This window comes from Armigeres subalbatus, chromosome 3 (assembly GCF_024139115.2).
Source record: "Armigeres subalbatus isolate Guangzhou_Male chromosome 3, GZ_Asu_2, whole genome shotgun sequence".
NCBI lineage: Eukaryota > Metazoa > Arthropoda > Insecta > Diptera > Culicidae > Armigeres > Armigeres subalbatus.
In genome coordinates, this window is record NC_085141.1 from 174,321,395 (window position 1) to 174,341,241 (window position 19,847).

At 40.2% G+C, this 19,847-nt stretch overlaps 1 protein-coding gene across 1 annotated transcript; it reads left to right on the forward strand.

Moving 5' to 3' along the window:
- The first annotated feature begins 1,723 nt into the window (after window positions 1-1,723).
- On the forward strand, window positions 1,724-12,438 carry LOC134225543 (zinc finger protein 98-like). Its single transcript, XM_062705722.1, has 4 exons — window positions 1,724-1,833; window positions 1,899-2,021; window positions 3,530-3,666; window positions 10,854-12,438. The coding sequence occupies exons 2-4, from the start codon at window positions 1,908-1,910 to the stop codon at window positions 12,310-12,312; spliced, it is 1,710 nt and encodes a 569-aa protein (XP_062561706.1). The 5' UTR covers window positions 1,724-1,833; window positions 1,899-1,907; the 3' UTR covers window positions 12,313-12,438.
- The last annotated feature ends 7,409 nt before the right edge of the window (window positions 12,439-19,847 follow it).

A 19,847-nucleotide genomic window follows, 5' to 3' on the forward strand; every position in this document is an offset into this window, starting at 1 on the left:
CTACACCGATATTAAAAAAAAATCTGGCCGCTCTGTTTTGCTGTGACACTGACACTGCCGGGTAAATACTGAACTTGCGAGTCTTGTGTACACGCTCATTTGAATCTACTCAAAAGTGAGTCAAATTCGACTCACTTTGGAAAAAAGTGGAACAGCTCACTTTTGAGTAACCGTATGTTTACTCACTTACGAGTAATGCAGCAATATGTCAAAATTAGAGTAAGACTTACTCACTTTTTTTCAGCTGAAAGTGAGTAGATCTTACTCACTTTTGAAAATGTTTTGCGCTTGGCAATGGAATGGAATTTGATTTTAATAAACGGAATAACTTTACGCCTAGCTCAAATCATTTATTAATATAACTGTAGTGACATGTACCAGTACATAATGCTAAGAGTTTACATAAGAAATATAGTTGGTAGACGATAAATTCATCATCATTCGGGCACTGAGTGATTTTGTTCTCGATCAATTCATTTTCTTCGTCACCAAGGAACGATTTGACCGGGAGCATCTTCTTCCAATTCTGCGTACGCCTAAAAATAAGAAAGGAGAGGAAATTATAATAAACTCAAAACATTTATCGGAACTAAACGTTCTAACCTTTATCATTACTTTGTGCTTGTTGCTTAGCTTGGTTGAGACTCGGGATCTGGATTTTCACGTGAACGTAATGGTCACAATAGCTAACGCTGTTGACCCGTGAAAGGCCCTTGACGGGTGCGCGAAGATGTGACCGGCACCACCTGGATTGTCTGATCTTCGTAGACGCCCTGCACCTTCTGTACCATCGACGACCGTTTGTGAGGGGAAAATGTTTCCATCGGTGTGTACATCGATACCGTCTTGGCGGAAGTAGCGATTCTTATCTGCGCTGTAAATTAAAAAATATATATTTATTTTCATAACGCATTTATTGATACAATGGGTACAACGCATTTGTTTCATTATGCCTCAAACGATTTACAAACTCGATATAATTGTCGGTTGCTTTTACTAACATGCGTACTCAAATCTCAGCTCAGTAGGTACTTAAAAACTTACTTGAATGTAATGAATAGTTCTTTGTTTCGTATCGCCTGTTCTAAACGCTGGCTGACATTGGAACGATTACACGCTATCGCTCAACCGTCTGCTCTTTGAAGGCTTGGTGCCCGGTTCATATCGTGATCCGGAACATTTGGGGCATGAATCCACCACAATAACGTGCATGTCTTTGTTGACACCGCGGGCATGGGAAAAGGTCAAGTTCATCATTGATTCCTAGGCACCCGGAAAGCTATATCGCGAATCTGAGAAATCAAGGAATCTGGAATAGAATCCTCCGTTGCCAAAAATTTTATGGAACAGCTCCTTACCATAAGATATTTGATCGTGCTGCGAAACTGCCAGTTCTGCGAGAATCCTTGCTGGTCATGTCCAGCCGGATCACCACCGCCAGGTCTGTCCATCTGCGCCAATGTCTGTCCATAAATAAATATCGTATTCACGTCCGGAACATTTCAGTTATCACAAAATACACTTTATAAAAGCACGAGAAAATTTTTCAAACAGTTCGACAGTTGAGACAATTAATTACGCAAAAGTGAGTAAAAGCTGAAATTATGGGAAGTGAGTGAAAATTGACTCACCTGCTAAATATAATGCTACTCACTTTTTGACATTTGCATTAAAATTCAAAAGTGAGTCATTTTGACTCACTTTTGAGTAGATTCAAATGAGCGTGTACAGCAAACTGTTTACAAACATTAGATTTTTCGGAGTTTTGTCCGTTTTGTCAAGATTTTTGAATTTAGTATTTGAGTTGAGTATTGTAGCAGTGAGGCTACTAAGGTATGATTTCCTCAGATTCATATAGCATAATCTTTAATATTAAATTAATATTTTTTTCATTACAGTGGAACATAATGGATTGTTGTCGAGTTTGCCTGGCGGATGAAGCGGATGTCTTTATGTCATTATTTTCCAAATCCGAACAAGTATCGATCGCGGAAATGGTGAACGAGTTGACCGGTTTGAAGGTAAAATGAAATAGTGCACTAGTGTCCTAATATTTAGGCATTTCAAATATTAACATAATTATTATGATGCATCCCAATGCAATACATCCTATTACAGGGCTGGTTGCGAATTACTATTTATTAACTACCAGACTCAACGAACTTCGTTTCGCCTAAAAAAAAATATTTGATTAGTTCACGAGTAATACAGCAATTTCTGGTTCATTTGTATGGGATCCCCCCTTCCAGAAACCACCACAGAAACATATCTTCCCTTCGAAAATCTCCACATGCCAGATTTGGTTCCCTTCGCTTGATTAATAAGGCAAAGACAAAGGTGCTGTTTGAACGAGATGGCGCCACAACATTTGAAGTAAAATTAATTTCCTTGTATGGAGAAATCATCCGTTCTCATCAACTACGCATCGCATCAATATGAAAGCTAGGTCAAAAAGCAACAATTAATTTTTAGATTTTTTGTACCCACGGCTTGTTTTACAGTTCTAAACAATAAAAGAGATTTCATTGTATCTCCATACTAAATTCTAGCTGTATACTTTCAATGAATCGACTGCTTTGAGCGTGCTTACAGCGGCACACTAGGAGTTAACTTTCTGAAATCAGTATGGCGAAAGGCATCTAAGGTTCGATTTCTCAAAATTAAGCACTTCAATCGAAAAAATATTTGGTAGGCGTAGTAGCGGACACCATCCCTCATAATCGGTACCAAATAGTTTTTTCATGAAAGGTCCTAATTTTCAGAAAACCAGCGTTAGATGTCTTTCGCCATACAAATTTCTGGCGGTTAACTCTTACTGGCTATTTTGTGCATATACTATAGCGCCTGGATGTGGCTGCGACGGGTAGAAAATCAGCCACTGCCAATAATTCATTTCTTCAAAACTGTTCTCCACCTCGTGTGTGTGGAAGGAACATTGAAAGCTTACGATATCGAACAGCAGATGTGTATATGCAATATTACATTGATACAAACACGGAGCAGCACCAGCTGTCGCCTGATAATGGAAATATTGCAATTATACCATCAGGTGTAGTGGCTGTTGATAAAATGTTTTGAAAGGGCCTCAAGCGGAATTTTTGCTAGAATGCAACTGACGATCTCCTATTCTCGAGTTATGATGCAATAGGGTGTCGCCAGTTGCATTTTAACAGAAATTCCGCTTGAGGTCCTTTCAAAACATTTTAACAACAGCTACTACACCTGTCGGTATAGTTGGAATATTTCCATTATCGGGCGACAGGTGGTGTTGCTGCGTGTTTGTATCAGTGTAATATTGCATATATACTAGTGACATCTGCTGTTCGATATCGTAAGCTTTCAATGTTCCTTCCACACACACGAGGTAGAGAACAATCCTGAAACACGGAACACGGAATTTAAAAAAAAAACGACTGCGCCCGGAGTAACAACCGTAGTTGGTCATGCTTATGCTGCGCAATAATCCTAATATTCTTACATGCTTTTTAAAGATAACAATGATCGTTTTTGTAATTTTATACTTTTTCAGATTTCAAAGGGAGACGGTCTTCCTCGGTTTATTTGCAAAGAGTGTTCGGAGGAAATTCAGAAATGCTACAGGGTTAGGCTTAAATGCTTGGAATCCGACAAGAAATTACGACACACCCTTGAAAAAACGCATCAAAAGTAAGTGCCTATGAATTACATATATAAGTATTCAAATTATGGTAGCAATCTTTGGGATTAGAATGAAAATCAATCTGAACGTCTATTTTATGTTCTTGTTCACATGATTGGAACGTGTTTTCTCAATGAATTATTGGCAGTGGCTGATTTTCTACCCGCCGCTACCACATCCAGGCGCTATCGTATATGCGTAAATAGCCGGCAAAAGTTAATCGCCAGAAGTTTGTATGGCGAAAGACATCTAACGCAGGTTTTCTCAACAGTAGGAACTTTTCATGAAAAACTAATTGGTACCGGTTATGTAGGAAGGTGTCCGCTACTACGCCTACCAAATATTTTTTCGATAAAGGTGCTTAATTTCGAAATATTTAACATTAGATGCCTTTCGCCATACTGATTTCCAAAAGTTAACTCCTAGTGTGCCGCTGTAAGCACGCTCAAAGCAGGCGATTCATTACTGACTTCATTAATAATCCACGTTGGATTAATAGGAAACTTTGTTGGATTATTACCACTAGACTAGCACCAATACATTTATAAGTTCTACTTCTTATTGGCATTACATCCCCACACTGGGACAGAACCGCCTCGTAGCTTAGTGTGTATTAAGCACTTCCACAGTTATTAACTGCGAGCTTTCTAAGCCAAGTTACCATTTCTGCATATATCATGAGGCTAACACGATGATACTTTTATGCCCAGGGAAGTCGAGACAATTTCCAATCCAAAAATTGCCTAAACCGGCACCGGGAATCGAACCCGGCCACCCTCAGCATGGTCTTGATTTGTAGCTGCGCGTCTTACCGCACGGCTAAGGAGGGCCTCCACACTTATCCTTAAAAGGTCTGATGGTACTCTAAAATGTGGTACATATGAAATAGCGGGACGACAAAATATTTTTTTCATTGGCAAAACCGCCGAATTTTCAAAAAAAAAACAAATCAATCGCCTGGCTAAGAAAAACAAATGCAATTTTAATGACTGTAAGAGTTACATTGGGAAGGGTTTAGTATGTAGGGTAGGATGGGGTCGACTAAGGCGAACCCACAATTCCCACAAATTTGAGCAATTAGTATTATGCAAGAAAATTTATTAAGGGAATACTGAATCGTGGGAAATTCAGTTTAACACGTAAAAGAATAACATCAATATCAATAATGACCATTTTTGTTTTCTTCATAACTTTGCTTCCAAACGACAAATCGATTCGCAATAGGAAAAGAATGCAGCACGAGCCAGATTGCTGCAACATAGTACATAAACGAGGCTCAATACAATGGTCATGGAACATACAAATCTAGATATTAGAGTGATTAAAATTTTGACTTTTTTGCCAGCCGATGCTTAAACGATTGCATTTGCCATTTTAATAATCCTCCTATTTTTTGAGCGAATTTGGATGTAATTTGATTGTGCACACGTCACTTAAAGTCTGTATGAAAATTACTATGAAAATCGACCCTTATGTAAAATACTATTTCGTGAGGTGGCCCATGAACTATTCATATATAATCAACAAATTGCCTACATAGAATACTTCCTAAGCTGGAAGACAGTTGTTGTTGCGAATCGATTTGTCGTTTGGAAGCAAAGTTATGAAGAAAACAAAAATGGTCATTATTGATATTGATGTTATTCTTTTACGTGTTAAACTGAATTTCGTTTCGTTCAAAAATGGCATCGTTGCCTTGGCGAAGGGGGGTGGGGGTGTCGTTGGTTGAATAATCTTAAATGTATTTAACGTCATATTTAAGTCGGCCTTGAGAATTATTGGCTTTATTTTCAAAATGTTCGTGTACATATTTTCACTCCGAACTCGAACCTTCTATAGAAGTCTTGGAGACCAATGATGTTATATACCAACCCGACCAGTTAGTCATAACAATTATATCAATATGTGTTACAAATAACAATACTTGAAATAATTTTGCTATAAATTCTTTGTCAATTTTTTTTTTATTTTACTACCAACTATCAAGCTCATTCGTCCCATTGGGCACAGCGTGAGCGTATACTGAGGAAAAAATCTATATATAGTCTATGTGTGGGCGATATAGATTTTTGCAATTGCTTTAATCTAATCCATTTTATGTGTGGGACTTATAGAAAATTTATAAGTGATGACACATATAATTTATTTATGGTTACCAATTCATTGTATTATATTTGTTGTTAAAATTGACTGTATTTTTTTAATATAATTTATTTATAATATGCAATACAAATCTCTTGATACATTAACCTGTCAAAATGCATAAAAATATAAGTAAGAACACACTACTTGTTTTCTTATTACATGATTTATTAAAACAAAATTCCAGCACAACACAATGAAAACAGTGCCATTTCAAATTTAGCGCATACGGATTCTCTCGAACACTGCAGCTGCCGTTGCTGCCCCCCTGCTGCTGTGACCATAGCGTTTAAAATAGAATAGCAGGAGCACCATCTAACTGCAACGAAATCGTCAAACCAAACTGCGTCTGGTAGCCTTTGTCCACTCGCGTTGCATCGGGATCAACAAGATGTCCATCGCTTTTCTTTGCAATCGCGCTGCATCTAACCGGAACGAAACCGCCAAGCCGACGGATATCGCCAAATTGGCCACTAGCACTGCATCTAGTAATCTATCAGCCTTTGCCCACTCGCGTTGCATCGGAATCGCCAAGTTGCTCGCCAATCGGCTTTTTTTCATTCCCGCTGCCGCTGCGTTATTTATCGACTTTCTCCACTCAACCTGCATCCTGAAGAATGAAAAATAAGCAAAAATGTATATGAAGTTTCAAATCATCGAACATAATAATGAAGCCTTACCTGCAAAAACCTTAATTTCTAATGCAGTGAATTTGTTCAGCACGCGTCTTTTCACCATTTTTTTTCTTCTGGCACTTCTCATTATTCGTACCGCCGCGACGGTTCGGACCTGGTATCATTTATATGTTCTTACATTTTCAATTTTATGTGTGAGATGTTATGGTTTTTAACCATTAGTCTCCACATATATTTTTGAAGAGGGATGCAATTGTTTGTAATAGCTAATGCATATTAAGGGTATCTGTATAATTTTGTAGTTCATAAAGGCCACATAAAATATATAACGGATGATTACTGATTATTGTATGTGTCGTTACACATGTAAAAAAATATTGATTTTTTTGTAGTGTATTTCTAAGCGACATCTGGCTTTACAACACTGTAGCGCAGAGTCAATTATATATCATTTTTCCTATTTTTTTGCTGCTTCTGTTTTTCGCCTTTTTGCTGCGTCCACATCTGCTTTATCGACGTGATCGATGAAGTCCATGACGCTGTTACAGAGGTGCGCGGTGGTTCAATTCAAGTCCATTGTCGAGTCCGTTTTTCATTGCTGTGGAGGTCTGGTTGCCATTATTCGTGTGTTGAAAAGTGGGTCATTGTCAGTCGCTGTCCGATGATTGTGATCACAAGCGTTCCCCAAAGCGTCGTTATTCACGCTGCACCTTTCAGCGACTTGACGAAAGGTTGTTGGGGGGTGCTGGGAACCGAACCCATGACCATCCGACGGAGAAAAATATGTGGTAGAATCAACCTGATTCTGCTTCAAATCAACAATGTTTTTGCATTGATTCATGAATAACAATATTTTTGGTTGATACAACCACAAATAGGGTTGAATCAAACATACGCGATAGTTGATTGAACTTTTGGATATATTTGTTTCAACCATGCTTTTCAGCTGTCACTGTCAAATGTTACATCAGAAAACAACTATTTGTATGGTTGTTTTCACTTTCGAAAATGCTACGAAACTACTTTATCGACACTACGATGACATCAACAAAATAGGAAAATATGACAGAAGCAGAATCGAACTAGTTACAAGGGGAGTAAGAGTCATCCACCTTACCTCTGCTCCATACTTACTTCTTGTAGACAGAATGATTTATCTTGATCAGTTTCTACAGGTTTTTCATATTACGAAATAGTTGCCAGAACAACGATATTATTATTGTTTCAATCATGCGATGCAGGATTGAAACAACAATAATGTTCAATTGAAAGAAGCAATGAATCATCGTTGAAACAACAATGTTGAAGATTGAAACAACAATATGCACGTAGTTTGGTGCAACAATCGAAATAGTTGTTTCAATCTTGCAAGATTCTTCTGCGTGCCGCTTATAAGGCGAGTGTGTAGCCAACTAGGCCACGGGACCCCCCTTTTTGTCAAAAATGAATGAAAGAAAATTTTACGATCGTCATAACTTGATTATAACATAATGTATTATGCTTATTTTACAGAAAAATAAAATTGCCAACATTTTTGGTAGATAGGAATTGGAAAAAACGAATACCTTCAGTACATCTTGATTTAATCGAGAAAGGCATCGTCACCGCTAGGTGGATTAATTTGGGTTTTTTTTTTAATTTTTTTTACTAATTTTATTTGAAAACTCATATGTGAATATGTACGTTATGTGGAAGATATTGATATGAAAAATGTATTGGAGATAACCACTTTCCCTTCGATAGGCCTCGAACCCATGACCCTACAGACTAGACTGGTGCTTTAACCAACTAAGCTACGAAGGACCTCCGTCGGCCTTCGCAACCTAGCGGCTACTGAACGAGCTCGAGATTCCCAGATTGGACGCATAGTCAAATCACTCGCAATCCATTTCTCAAGCAAATACTTCCACATGTGTATAGTACACGTCCTCATTAGAGGAGCGTGAGTATTTAGAATGTCTGGCGGCTATACACATTCTTCATCAGCAACTGTACTGATCAAGTGAGGTTGTGTAAGCTACTTGCCAGTCGGTGGTCAAGCTCAGACCCGACCGCATTGCGTAGGCAAGAGCACGCAACTCAGTTAAGTTAGTCAAGTTAGGGAGCGTCAAGGTGGGATGGTCGGTGTGCCCTGTGGGCATATACGACCAACCCGAAGTTTGCTTCAAGTGCCTGGAACCGGGGAACAAGCAATGGGACTGCAAAGGCCCTGACAGAAGCAATCTCTGCCGACGCTGCGGATTGGAGGGACATAAGGCACAATGCTGCACGATCACTCCCAATTGTTTGATTTGTTCCAGCAAAGCTGTGAACAGCAAGCACCCCATGGGGGGTTCGATGTGCCCGGCGTTTAAGCGTGCTGCAAAATCACAGTAGCTGACTTGCTGACTCGCCCAAGGCCTCGCCCAAGTTTTTGGTGTGCGCAGGTTTAGAGGAAACGGAGGAACACGTGTTGTTCGTGTGCTCAAGTTTTCGCGCAATGCGTGACCACATGCTTGCCACACGTGGTCTGGACACTACCCCGGACAACCTTGTTCGGAGGATGTGTAAAGATGAAGTTGGCTGGAACGCCGTTTTATCGGCTATCGCCCAAATCGTCTCGGAGCTACACAAAAGGTGGCGCGTGGACTCAAGGATGGCTAGTTCAGGCGCAAATAAGAGGTGGTCCAAGGGATCGGAGTCGGCTTCATGGGTCATACCGGTGGTCATGCTCTGTGGTCGAACTCGATCCTTTTATTGAAGAAGAGGCCGCGCGAAGAACAACATGGCGGGTTCCGAGCCCGAGGACGGAAAGGGGTCCTCGTCAAGGCTGGGACAGGCGTAGGCACCGCGTCGGCAAGTCCCTCTGTGTGTTGGCGAATAGACCCTGTCGCAGAGAGGTCAATTTGGGGTGCACGCGGCATCATCATTCTTGATACCAGTCGTGCAGAGGGAAGCAGGCGCGAAGTCGACCCTTCCCACCTTCCGAGGACATAGGGCGTAGTAAGGCCACCTGGAAAGCCGGCAATGCGCTGGCACGATATCATGGTGTTCTTCTAAAAAGCGAGTCACGATGTTCGGTGCTGCAAGGGCACGCAGCTAACCTCGAGAGTGCGTTGTGCACTGGCCCCCCTTTGAAGCATTACTTTCTGGTTGTACCGAAAGGACTATGGGCTTGGCGGCAATGGAAACGGTTTAGCGGGTCGGGGATGTAGTCCTGCCTCCCTCGTATGCTGTTGGAGGTGGTCCCTAACCCCGCACTTCCTGGACAACCCAGGATGTCTGTTGAGCAGATTCCCCCTCCATTGCTTAGGAAGAAAAAAAAAAACACATATAGACATCACCTAAATTCGTCGAGCTGAGTCGATTGGTATATAACACTATGGGTGTCCGAGCCTTCTATCAAAAATTCGGTTTTGGAGTGATCCTATAGCCTTTACGTATACTTAGTATAATACGCGAAAGGCAAAACGTTTGATTTTGGTTTGAGTTTTCGGGGGCGGAGTCAAGGTTCGCCGAAGAATTTGTAGTGAAGTTGCACAAACCCCCTTATATTTTTTGATAATTGGTGCTCAAGTTGGCGCTTGAATAAACGAGAAGTTGGTCAATCTGCTTGACCGTGTGTACGTTATATTAGTCACTGAAGTCACTATTTTGAGCAGCATTGATCGCTACCAGCCCTGCGATAGGTGGACAACGTTTGGTCATGTTACCGAAACCTGTCAAATCCACCAGGGAACATCTCGGCTCACAAACCATTCAGTTTGATACATCGCATAGGAGCAGCACAACTTGATTTACTATTAAGTAGGAACAATCGGTGCTAATGAGCCACAAAATATTACTTTATCGCAATTTAAAAAGTCTAAAGTGTGGAGTATATTGCAATAACATACAGTCGACTCTCAAGATTTCGATGTCCCGTAACTCGACATTTCTCATTATGTCGATGGTTTTCTCGGCCCCAAATCCACATACAGTTGTGTTTTCTACATCTCGATATCTCTCAATCTCGATGTAGTCTGGTAATATTTTTTTCGGAGTTTAATCGCTTTTCTTCTTCCAGTTCCAGTTGGAATGTAGAGCCATAGACTAAATTCCAACTGGAACTTAGCCTGCTTATCAACTTAGTATTTTATTAGCATTCCCTCAGTTATTAATTGAAGGCTTTTCTATGCCCGCCATTGCATGAGTATGTATCTTGTGTGGCAAGTACAATGGGTAAACTATGCCCAGGGAGCATATAAATTTTCCCACCCGAAAACATCCTAGACCGGACCGAGAATCGAACTTATAATCTCCGGTTTAGCAATCCTACTCCTGCGCCTTTGCACGCAGGGCTGATTGGAGATCCCAAATTTATAGATATTATATAAGCAGTATTTTTTATGTTTAGCTTATGTACTAAATATGTTATTTATTGTATGTTTTATTCACAGGATTAGAATAGTCGAGTTCTATCTTCAGCAGGAAATACATAGAGGAGAAACATCTTGCGCAGGGAAGACACCGGATAGTATTTCAGCTGAAGTTTTGAATAATGTTGTTCGGGATGATAAACTTATGGAAATGTTGAGCTCGAAAGATCCAGTGGATGTTCCTGTGGGGCCCGACTCAACTGCTGTAGCTGAAACGGCTTCTGAGGATGTCGAGCCATTAAGTCCGAGTAATATTTGTATTAAACAAGAAAACAGCATCGATTTAATTATTAAACTAGATGATAAGGAAGAGGGAACTGAAAACAAAATACTAGAAGAGGAGGTTGAGGCACTTGAAGAAGTTGCAGCAGCTTCGTTTGTTGAAGAGGAATCTACTTCGAACTTAAATGCTAGTTCAACCGAGAATGAGGAAGCTTGTAGCACTTCAAATCAGAACATGGTAGAGGAAGAACTGGAATATTCAGAAGTATATTTAGATATGACAGATGACAGCCCGGAAGGAGCACAGTACAATATCGTAACTGAAGGCGAAGATGATGTAGAAGATGACACGATTGTTGGCAAAGCCGAATCAGAGCACTCTCAAGAGGGAAATGCTGGTAAATCCATATGCTGTGGTTGCCAAATGGTATTCAGTTCTAATGCAGAGCTTGCACAGCATTCCAATGATGAGCATGGAAAAATGAGACTGAAGCATAGTGCTAAACCGTTCGAGTGTGATGTTTGCTTCAAACGTTTCCTCAGTGAGGCTCGATTACTAATACACAAGAATGATGTATATCGCGAGAAAAATCATGTTTGTGACATGTGTAACGCCCGCTTTTCTTGTCGCGGCTCTTTACTAAACCATAAAAAAACTCACGCCGAAAGAACTTACTTCTGCGAAGATTGCGACAAATCTTTCCACACCTGTAGCACGTTAAAGTCCCACCGCTTGCTACATACTAATAATAAGCAGTACAAATGTCTAGCGGAAAACTGTGACAAGACTTTTCGCAGAATTTCTGACCTGCACATTCATCTGGTCTCTCATTCCGATGAACGCCCGTTCGAATGTGAAACATGCTCTAGACGTTTCAAATCGAAAGCCCACTTAGTACACCATGGTAAAGTCCATACCAAAGAGAAGCCCTACAAATGTAACAAGTGCGACAAAGCTTTCGGGACGTACTCGGCCCGCAAGTTTCATCAATTCGGTCACGAAGGAATTCATCCATATAAGTGCATTTATTGCGATAAGACTTATCAACGTAACGCAAAACTTCAAGTTCACATCCGTCGCATCCATACCGGTGAGCGTCCGTTCGCCTGTGATATGTGCGACGATGCTCGATTCTACCAGAACTCCGAGCTAACTGCCCACAAAAGACAGTTTCACAACCTGGATATAAATAATGAACGGACTCAGAAGGAAGCGGAAGGGGAGGAGGATGAAGATGTGGAAATGGAAGATGAATAGGATATAGAGAAGCGAATTGTACCATAAAGCATAACAGTTCATAGTTTGTGATGTATATAATATATTAAATAGATTATATACTGTACGGAAACTAGAATATATTTTGCTAAATCATCAACTTAAAAACAGTTTTTTTAATCTCAAGAACTCTGATATCTGTGTAAAATGTGGTGAGGTAGGAACGGTCAATTCCAAAATCTAAAAAATAAATATGAGATGACATTCCTTTGAAACGATTTAACTCATGAACTAAACTACCTAATTAGGTAAGGACTTGCATGGACATGTTGAGTTGCTTTCGGTTTGGTTTTAGGCGTAATTAACCTGATAGACCATTTGATCTCAACTCCAGGACAGTTTTTGTTCACAATGGCTCTAGGTGCTTACATGGACATGTTGGAGGCTTTGTTAGAAATTAACTACAGAATTTTTTTAACTTTTGTTTAAAATTAAGTAGGGGGAGATTCCTCAGTAAGGGACTTCTAAGCCTTCGTTCAACGCGACATTCAATAACTATCCGGGTGAAGGTAACTGCTAAACCGTAAATACAAGGTAGGTATAATAGTTTATTAATTCATACGAACCATATTTGAGCATTTGAGGACCCCCAATTGGGTTGCTATTAAATCCCAAATAGTAATCTATAAGCAGTTGGGGTAAGAAAGGTAAAAAAATATACATGACAGCTATCAGTATGCAATCTACGAAATACTCCGTTACAACGCAACGCAACTTAATTAATTACAATGGTGATGTTCACACAGTTGAAATCCTTGGCAATGTTTCACATCTGTATCGAGACAACATTTTTTGGGAGACAGCAACGAGAGGAAGACATACGAATGGGGTTTAACGGTAGAGAACAGGAGCAAGACATTCTTAAGGGACTACGACACCAAAAGGGATGGATGGACGACGAATATAACCTAACAAACCCTAGTTTTAATGATGATGATTTTTTTGCTTAGTTTAAAATTTGAAAAATGGTTTCTTTATTACATAGTCGCCTCTTCACAGTAAGCTTTTCATATCCTCGCGTTGAAGCAATAACGATGGCGTTGACGTTTTAGTCCACATTCAAAAGAACAATCGCTCTCTATGAGTGATTGTTTGTTTATCCTCACGATGGATGAACAATTCAACACGGAGTGCCTGAAAGATCGTGTTAAAGTGCGCGTCGGTTCGGTTCCAGTTACGCGTTTCTCGGTATGCAAAAGCTACCAAGCTTACATTGTGCGAAATTTTCTCTTAACTTCGGGACAATCCAGGTAACAAATGAAAGTTGATACAGTTCTTGAGTGTGCGTCGGCTCGGTCGTAGAAGGGCGATCCTCAGTGTGTAGAAGCCACCGGGCCTGCATTGTATTAGTTTTTCTTTGTCGCGATACCATGAAGGTAAAAAAGTTTTTAATATAGTGTTCACTTAAAAAGTAGAACGGTCTCGAGGCCACAGATTTTTGTTCTGCTTTGTGCGTTAAGTTATTCAAATAATTAAGTGCGTAATCGGACGTGATTGTTCAAAACAGAACGGTCTCGAGATCAGGGAATTTTTGTTCTATTAGTGCGGTCAGTAATTGAACTAATTAGTGCGCGATAGTCAAACTACACGTTATACAGCATTTATTCGAATAGGATTTTGTGCAATAACTGTGCAATAAAAATCCTATTCGACTAAATGCTGATGTCATATTAGAAATTTGGAGACAGCACTCGTCGATAGAAAATCCTTCCGCACGCGATGGCATATGAGCAAGTCAAACCACCTTCCTTTTGCCAGTGGAGATATACCAGCTTCCACACTGATATTCCTCCCTCCCCCTTCATACGGGAGCTTGGCAGAAGGAAGGTCGTGTGATATGTGCCATCACAAATATTGCCCTCCGCTCGCTTTCAAATCGACTTCTATAAAAACATTCTTCATGCCTGCCGTATCCTAACGGAACTATCAATTCTATACTTTCGCCTCTAATTCTATCATGAACATGTGCGTCTAAGTTTGGAAGATGATATTAGCATTTCCATATCATTGTTTTTTCCGAAGTTTTATCTATCAAACTAATTGATGCGTTATTTAAGTCTAACTTTGTTCCGGATAGACAATACTGCTTGATGTTATAAATTTTATAGGTATCAAAATAAAACTACATCTTGGTGGCCGTAAAGCAGAATCGTAAATAAAAAATGTAAATGAATAAATTCCACTACTTTATTGTACCTTTGACAGATACGTATTTCGACCTCAACAGTAACGCATTGAAGACGACTTGACTCGACTTGAAGTACGAGACACTGAAGACGACCTTACTGTTGAGGTCGAAATACGTTTCTGTCAAAGGTGCAATAAAGTGGTCGTACACTAATTACGTAAGCAATTATGGGAGGAGGGGTGTTAATGCCTCTTTATTGGTGAATATTTATCTCGAATAGTTTTGTAACAGATGATTTGGGCACCCCTATTGATACAATTCTACTTTGAATCCAATTCTGTTTTATTAGTGTACGAGTGATCGCTGTACATCTATACTTATCATAAGTTAGTGTTTCTTTGTAAAAACATAAGAATAGTAGTGATCAAGACAATTGAAATTGCGTTCAACTAAAAATATATGAATACGAACCCATATTGTAATCTGCAACACTATATTGTATAGGAAGCGTATAAAAGTCCAAAGTGACAGCTAGTCTTTAGTCAGTCTGTGGGAGTCTTAGTCAGTCTTTGAGAGTAGTTAAAACTCAGCCGCCACATATCATGTGGCTAAACAACAGCAACAGTTAGTCCAAGAGTTCAAGTGTACAAGTAGAATATCGATAATAAACCGTGAAAAGCAAGAATGTTTTATTGTAGTGTCTCTAAGATGAAGAAAGCTTCCGTTTCGATTTGCCCTAGCCAAACCAGCATCCCCGACTTGAGCTCCTGGCGCTGACAAGGGGGTCAGACATTTTCTTACGCTCCATATAAATAAAAAAAAACGAACAGTGGGTAATGTCTGTGACATAACCGCTAAGTGGACGTAGGACTTGACTTGACCATGCCTTTAAGATACATAATATGTCCAGATTTCTCACATCAACTATTTTGGATAAATAATCGGCGTTGCATACCATTCCTTGGCAAAATCTTCTCATCAAACCGACACAGAAATCAAATCTACCTCGAACAAGAATCATCAAAAAAAATTCAGGAGGTATCTGTCACGAAATATTAGCCTCGACAGTGGCAACCTTCCCACTCAATGAAAATAAATACTAAGGTATGGAAATCCATATATTGTGTGCGTGCCTTTCGTGTATGGCGAAAAAGCCTTCACTACTACATTCGAACGAGCTCCCATAAGAAGCCGTGCAAATATGTACGTCAACATTTGCTGTTTACATTTTCCATCATCCACTAATACACTTGCATTTGGTCTTCTTCCTCACCTTCTATCTATTCTCATTGCTTCCCACTGAAGGACTGCCTGAAATAAACCACAAGTTGGCTCAGCAGGGGATGTAGACTGTATCTCAGCTCTTCCACTAAAGAGCCTTCTAATCCGTGCGATAGCACCTGAAGGAGAACATTATTTTTAACTCTTAGAGCCTTGAAAAAGGCTGTTTGCTTCGGCTAAGTGCAAAAAGTAAGAAAACGATCTTTTCAAATAACCGCGAATTTCTAGTGATGGTATAGAAAAGACTGAATGCTCTGCGATGATGATGGTTTGTTTTTGAGGGATATTAATGAATGCTCTGCGAGCGAATGCACTTTTCTTTTATACTACTTAATTTTGAATCTTCTCTGCTTCCCAGTTGGTGGGCCAATCAGCTAGCGTCTTGTATCCCGCTTCTTTGTCAGCCAAAGCGTCATCATTATCAACGCGTTCGAGAAGGGCTTCTTCTTTTTTACGCTTGTTGCTCGCTGCTGGCGTCTATTTCCTAACGGGACTTTTCGCTAGATACAGGCCAATAAGCCGGGCAAGCGAGCTTAGAATTGCAGTTTAGGTGGGAAGTACGTGTTCTTTTCTGAGACAACATTGTTAGTAGTAGAAGGAAGGAAACACCCGGACATGGGATTTCGGGTGATAAGATTTAGAATTGGTAACATGGGACGATCATTCAGTCACGTTCGCTTTGTGTGCGGTCAGTATCAAACAATGTTTATCTACATATTTTTTTATCAATGCCAAAAAATCCAACATTTGATGAAAAATCGATTGATAGTTTATGGATGTTTGAGCTGTTATCGGTGTTTTTTTATCCAAATATGATTATGTGAGAGATTTGGACATCTTATGAATCTTTAAAGGAATCTTCAAAGTCAAGCGAAGTCCTTCGTCCACTTCGCGGTTAAATCATAAAAAATATCCACTGTTAGTTTTGACGCTATTTATGAAAATCACGCATAAAATTTTATCTCTAGAATATTGGATTTGGCACCCAAGTACAATATCTATCCCGAAGGGTATTGAAAGCATTGATATTGATCTCTATTATTGGCTCTCTGAAGAATCATTTGTTTTCTGGACATACATGCTGCATCATGTGGCTTTTCTTTAGCCTGTCTCGGCTCAGCACCGATGCCGGCCGGTCTCGGCTCGACTCTGCTGCTGCTGCCGGTATCTGCTCAGCATTGCTGCTTTGTCGGGTCTGTAGGGTGGACTGCTGATGTACTGGCTAGGTTTCGGCTGATGGTGGTCGCTTCGATGGTGTCGAGCCGAAAAAGCGGTCGGTGCAGACTTCATTCCCTGTTAAAAGGTGTGAGTGCTGTTCAATCGATGATGCGGTTGCTTCGCTTGTCCCGGTCAGAATGAAAGTAAAAAATCGCGTTGCGCTATTTTATGGCTTCTCGGCAGACCCAGCGGCTGCTCATTCGCTGGTGTCTGCACCAATCAGAACGTGATAATGGAATGATGCAAGAATTATGCAGTACCCATATTTATAGGTTCCCTTGATCTCAATGTTTTTCATTGAAAACAGTTTCATGCCTATTGAAACAAGTTTTTCGGGTCTTATCAAGCATGGACATGGAAGGCATACTTGAAATCTGTCGATTGAGGGGCTTCCCGCAGAAATTCGTCCACTGAGACGAACGCTATTAACGTTTAAAATCTTTCAACACAGCGTAACGGGGTCGATTTGAATATTTTGAAAGGACACCCGGTATAGTGAAGAGAGACGTAAGTCCTACGTCAAAATGTAGAGGGTTGTATCAAAGATACGACTGTAATTTGAACGTGGAATTACGTATAGTGCGATACTGGATGCGAAATTTGATCATCAACATTTTATGCCGAAATGTTGGCAATTAACTGTTAAAGTAGAATTTCAAAATTGGCTGGCGAAATTAATTTTTTCAATAATTAAATGCATTGAATCATTTGTTTACAATAGTTGAATGGAATCTTAGAGAGCTTTCTGATCGATTTACACTAAGATCTCCGGGATCTGTTGAAAAACGGCTGAGTTATTGGCTTTTACATCCTGACCTCTTTTCGTGACGGTCTTAAATTCGAAACTTTGGAATGACCCCCCTATCTTACCGAAGGACGTAATTCTACGTCAAAAATATTTATGTGGGAAGAATCTTACATGGAGGGAGGTGGGATTGAAAAACCCAGAAAAAATGCTTACGTGATTAGTGTACGGCCCCAAAGTAGTGGAATTAAATGTAACAGTACAAACTCGAGTTCTATGACAAGTGAATACATTCCACTAAAAGCTTGAAATAATTTTCATATAAAACTAGATTTTTTTCAAAAAGATTTCCATTTTTTTTTCTTTTGTTCTTTTCTTACTTGTTATATGAATAACAATAAGTTTATCTATCATCTTCGACAAGCAAACATTATTTAATAAATTTGAAACTCGGTGTCATTACAGTTTCAAATCAGATCATAATTACAATACACCAGTCGAGCAGTTGCATATCAGTTTCAAAAAGTGCTCGATAAATAAAATTACAACTCTGCAAGTTAAAAATGAAGTTAAAAGCCATCGGAATCTTTTTTTTTCTTCAAGAAGGCCTTTACTTTTTTGCTGCTAACTAAAGACTAACATTATTCAAATAATTATTATTACAAATAACCTAGCACTCGCGAAAAATGCCTACCGCAGTCCTGCTGCAGTCCCAAGTTCATTCGATCGCCTCGATATCGATCGGTGGAACTGCTGATGGTGCTCGATGGTTCTGCTGTTGAAATCTACAAAAATGAATTTAAAAAAAAAAAACGTTTTAAAATATTCGTCTTGTTGTCCGACATAAGAAAGGTCTCAGCATGGTGGTGCAGCTCTTTTTTTTTATTGCAGTCACAGGCCCCCCTTTAGCCGTGCGGTAGGATGCGCGGCTACGAAGCTTGGTTGCTGGGTTCAATTCTCCGTGCCGATCCTAGGCAATTTTCGGATTGGAAAATGTCTAGACTTCATGATATACAGCCTCATGATATACAAATGCAAAAATGGTAACTTGTCTTAGAAACCTCGCAGTTACTAACTGTGGATGTGCTTAATGAACACTAAGCTGCGAGGCGGCAATGTCCCAGTGGGGGATGTAATTCCAATGGAGAGTCACAGACAGTATGAATAGAAGCACGATTGCGTTACTTTCTTTTATAATTTTCTTTAGACCTAGTTAGACCTGCCACTAACTCTTCTCAGAATGAGAAAACAATGGATCGCCGATGAGACCTGGAGAAAGATAGAAGAGTAAAAAGAAGCCAAAGCCGCCATAGAGCGAACAGAAACTAGAGGAGCCAAAGTCTTCGTCCGTTAACGACACTCGGTTCTGGAGGAGGAAGTGAAACGCTCATGTCGACGGGACAAGCGAGCGTGGGCGGACTCTCTGACAGACGGAGAGAGAGCCGCAGCAACCGGGGACATTCCCCTCCTCTATGATATCTCACGACGCTTAAGCGGGGCGAAGATGAATGCAGCGATGCCTGTGAAAGACCCACATGGTCAGTTCGACACTGTTGTTTTATAATTGGGCGAAAGTCGCAAACGTAAACTATGTCTTTTCCCGCAAATTTTTCAACAACTAGGACCGCTCCCAGCTAACAGCCACTTGGAACTTTTTGAGCTGCGCGCCTTCTACCGAACGAAAGTGGAAAATACCGCCAGAAGTCTCCAATTTGCCTGAAATCAGCATAATGGTACGTACACATGGTCAAGCAGTTTGACGAACATTGACTCAACCTAGTGGCATAGCCAGAAAATTGGTCTGGGAAGTTTTCTGTAATTTTTTTTCGATTTTTATTTTATTTTTGTCCTTTGGGAGGGGGGGATGGTGTTATGTCCAAAACCGCCCCCGTGGCTACGCCACTGCTCCACCCCTCGTTCAATCAAGCTTCGACCATATTCTACAAACCGCAACACGAACACTCAATTTATTCGACCCACACACGAACGACCGACGCGCCAAATGGAACACCAACCATCAAAAAATATATGGGGCTTTGTGCGACTTCACTACAAACGCTCAAACATGTTCGGTAAGCTTTGTCTACGCCCCCGACAGCTCAAACCAAAATCAAACCGCTTTGATTTTTTTTTCCAACCGAGCCA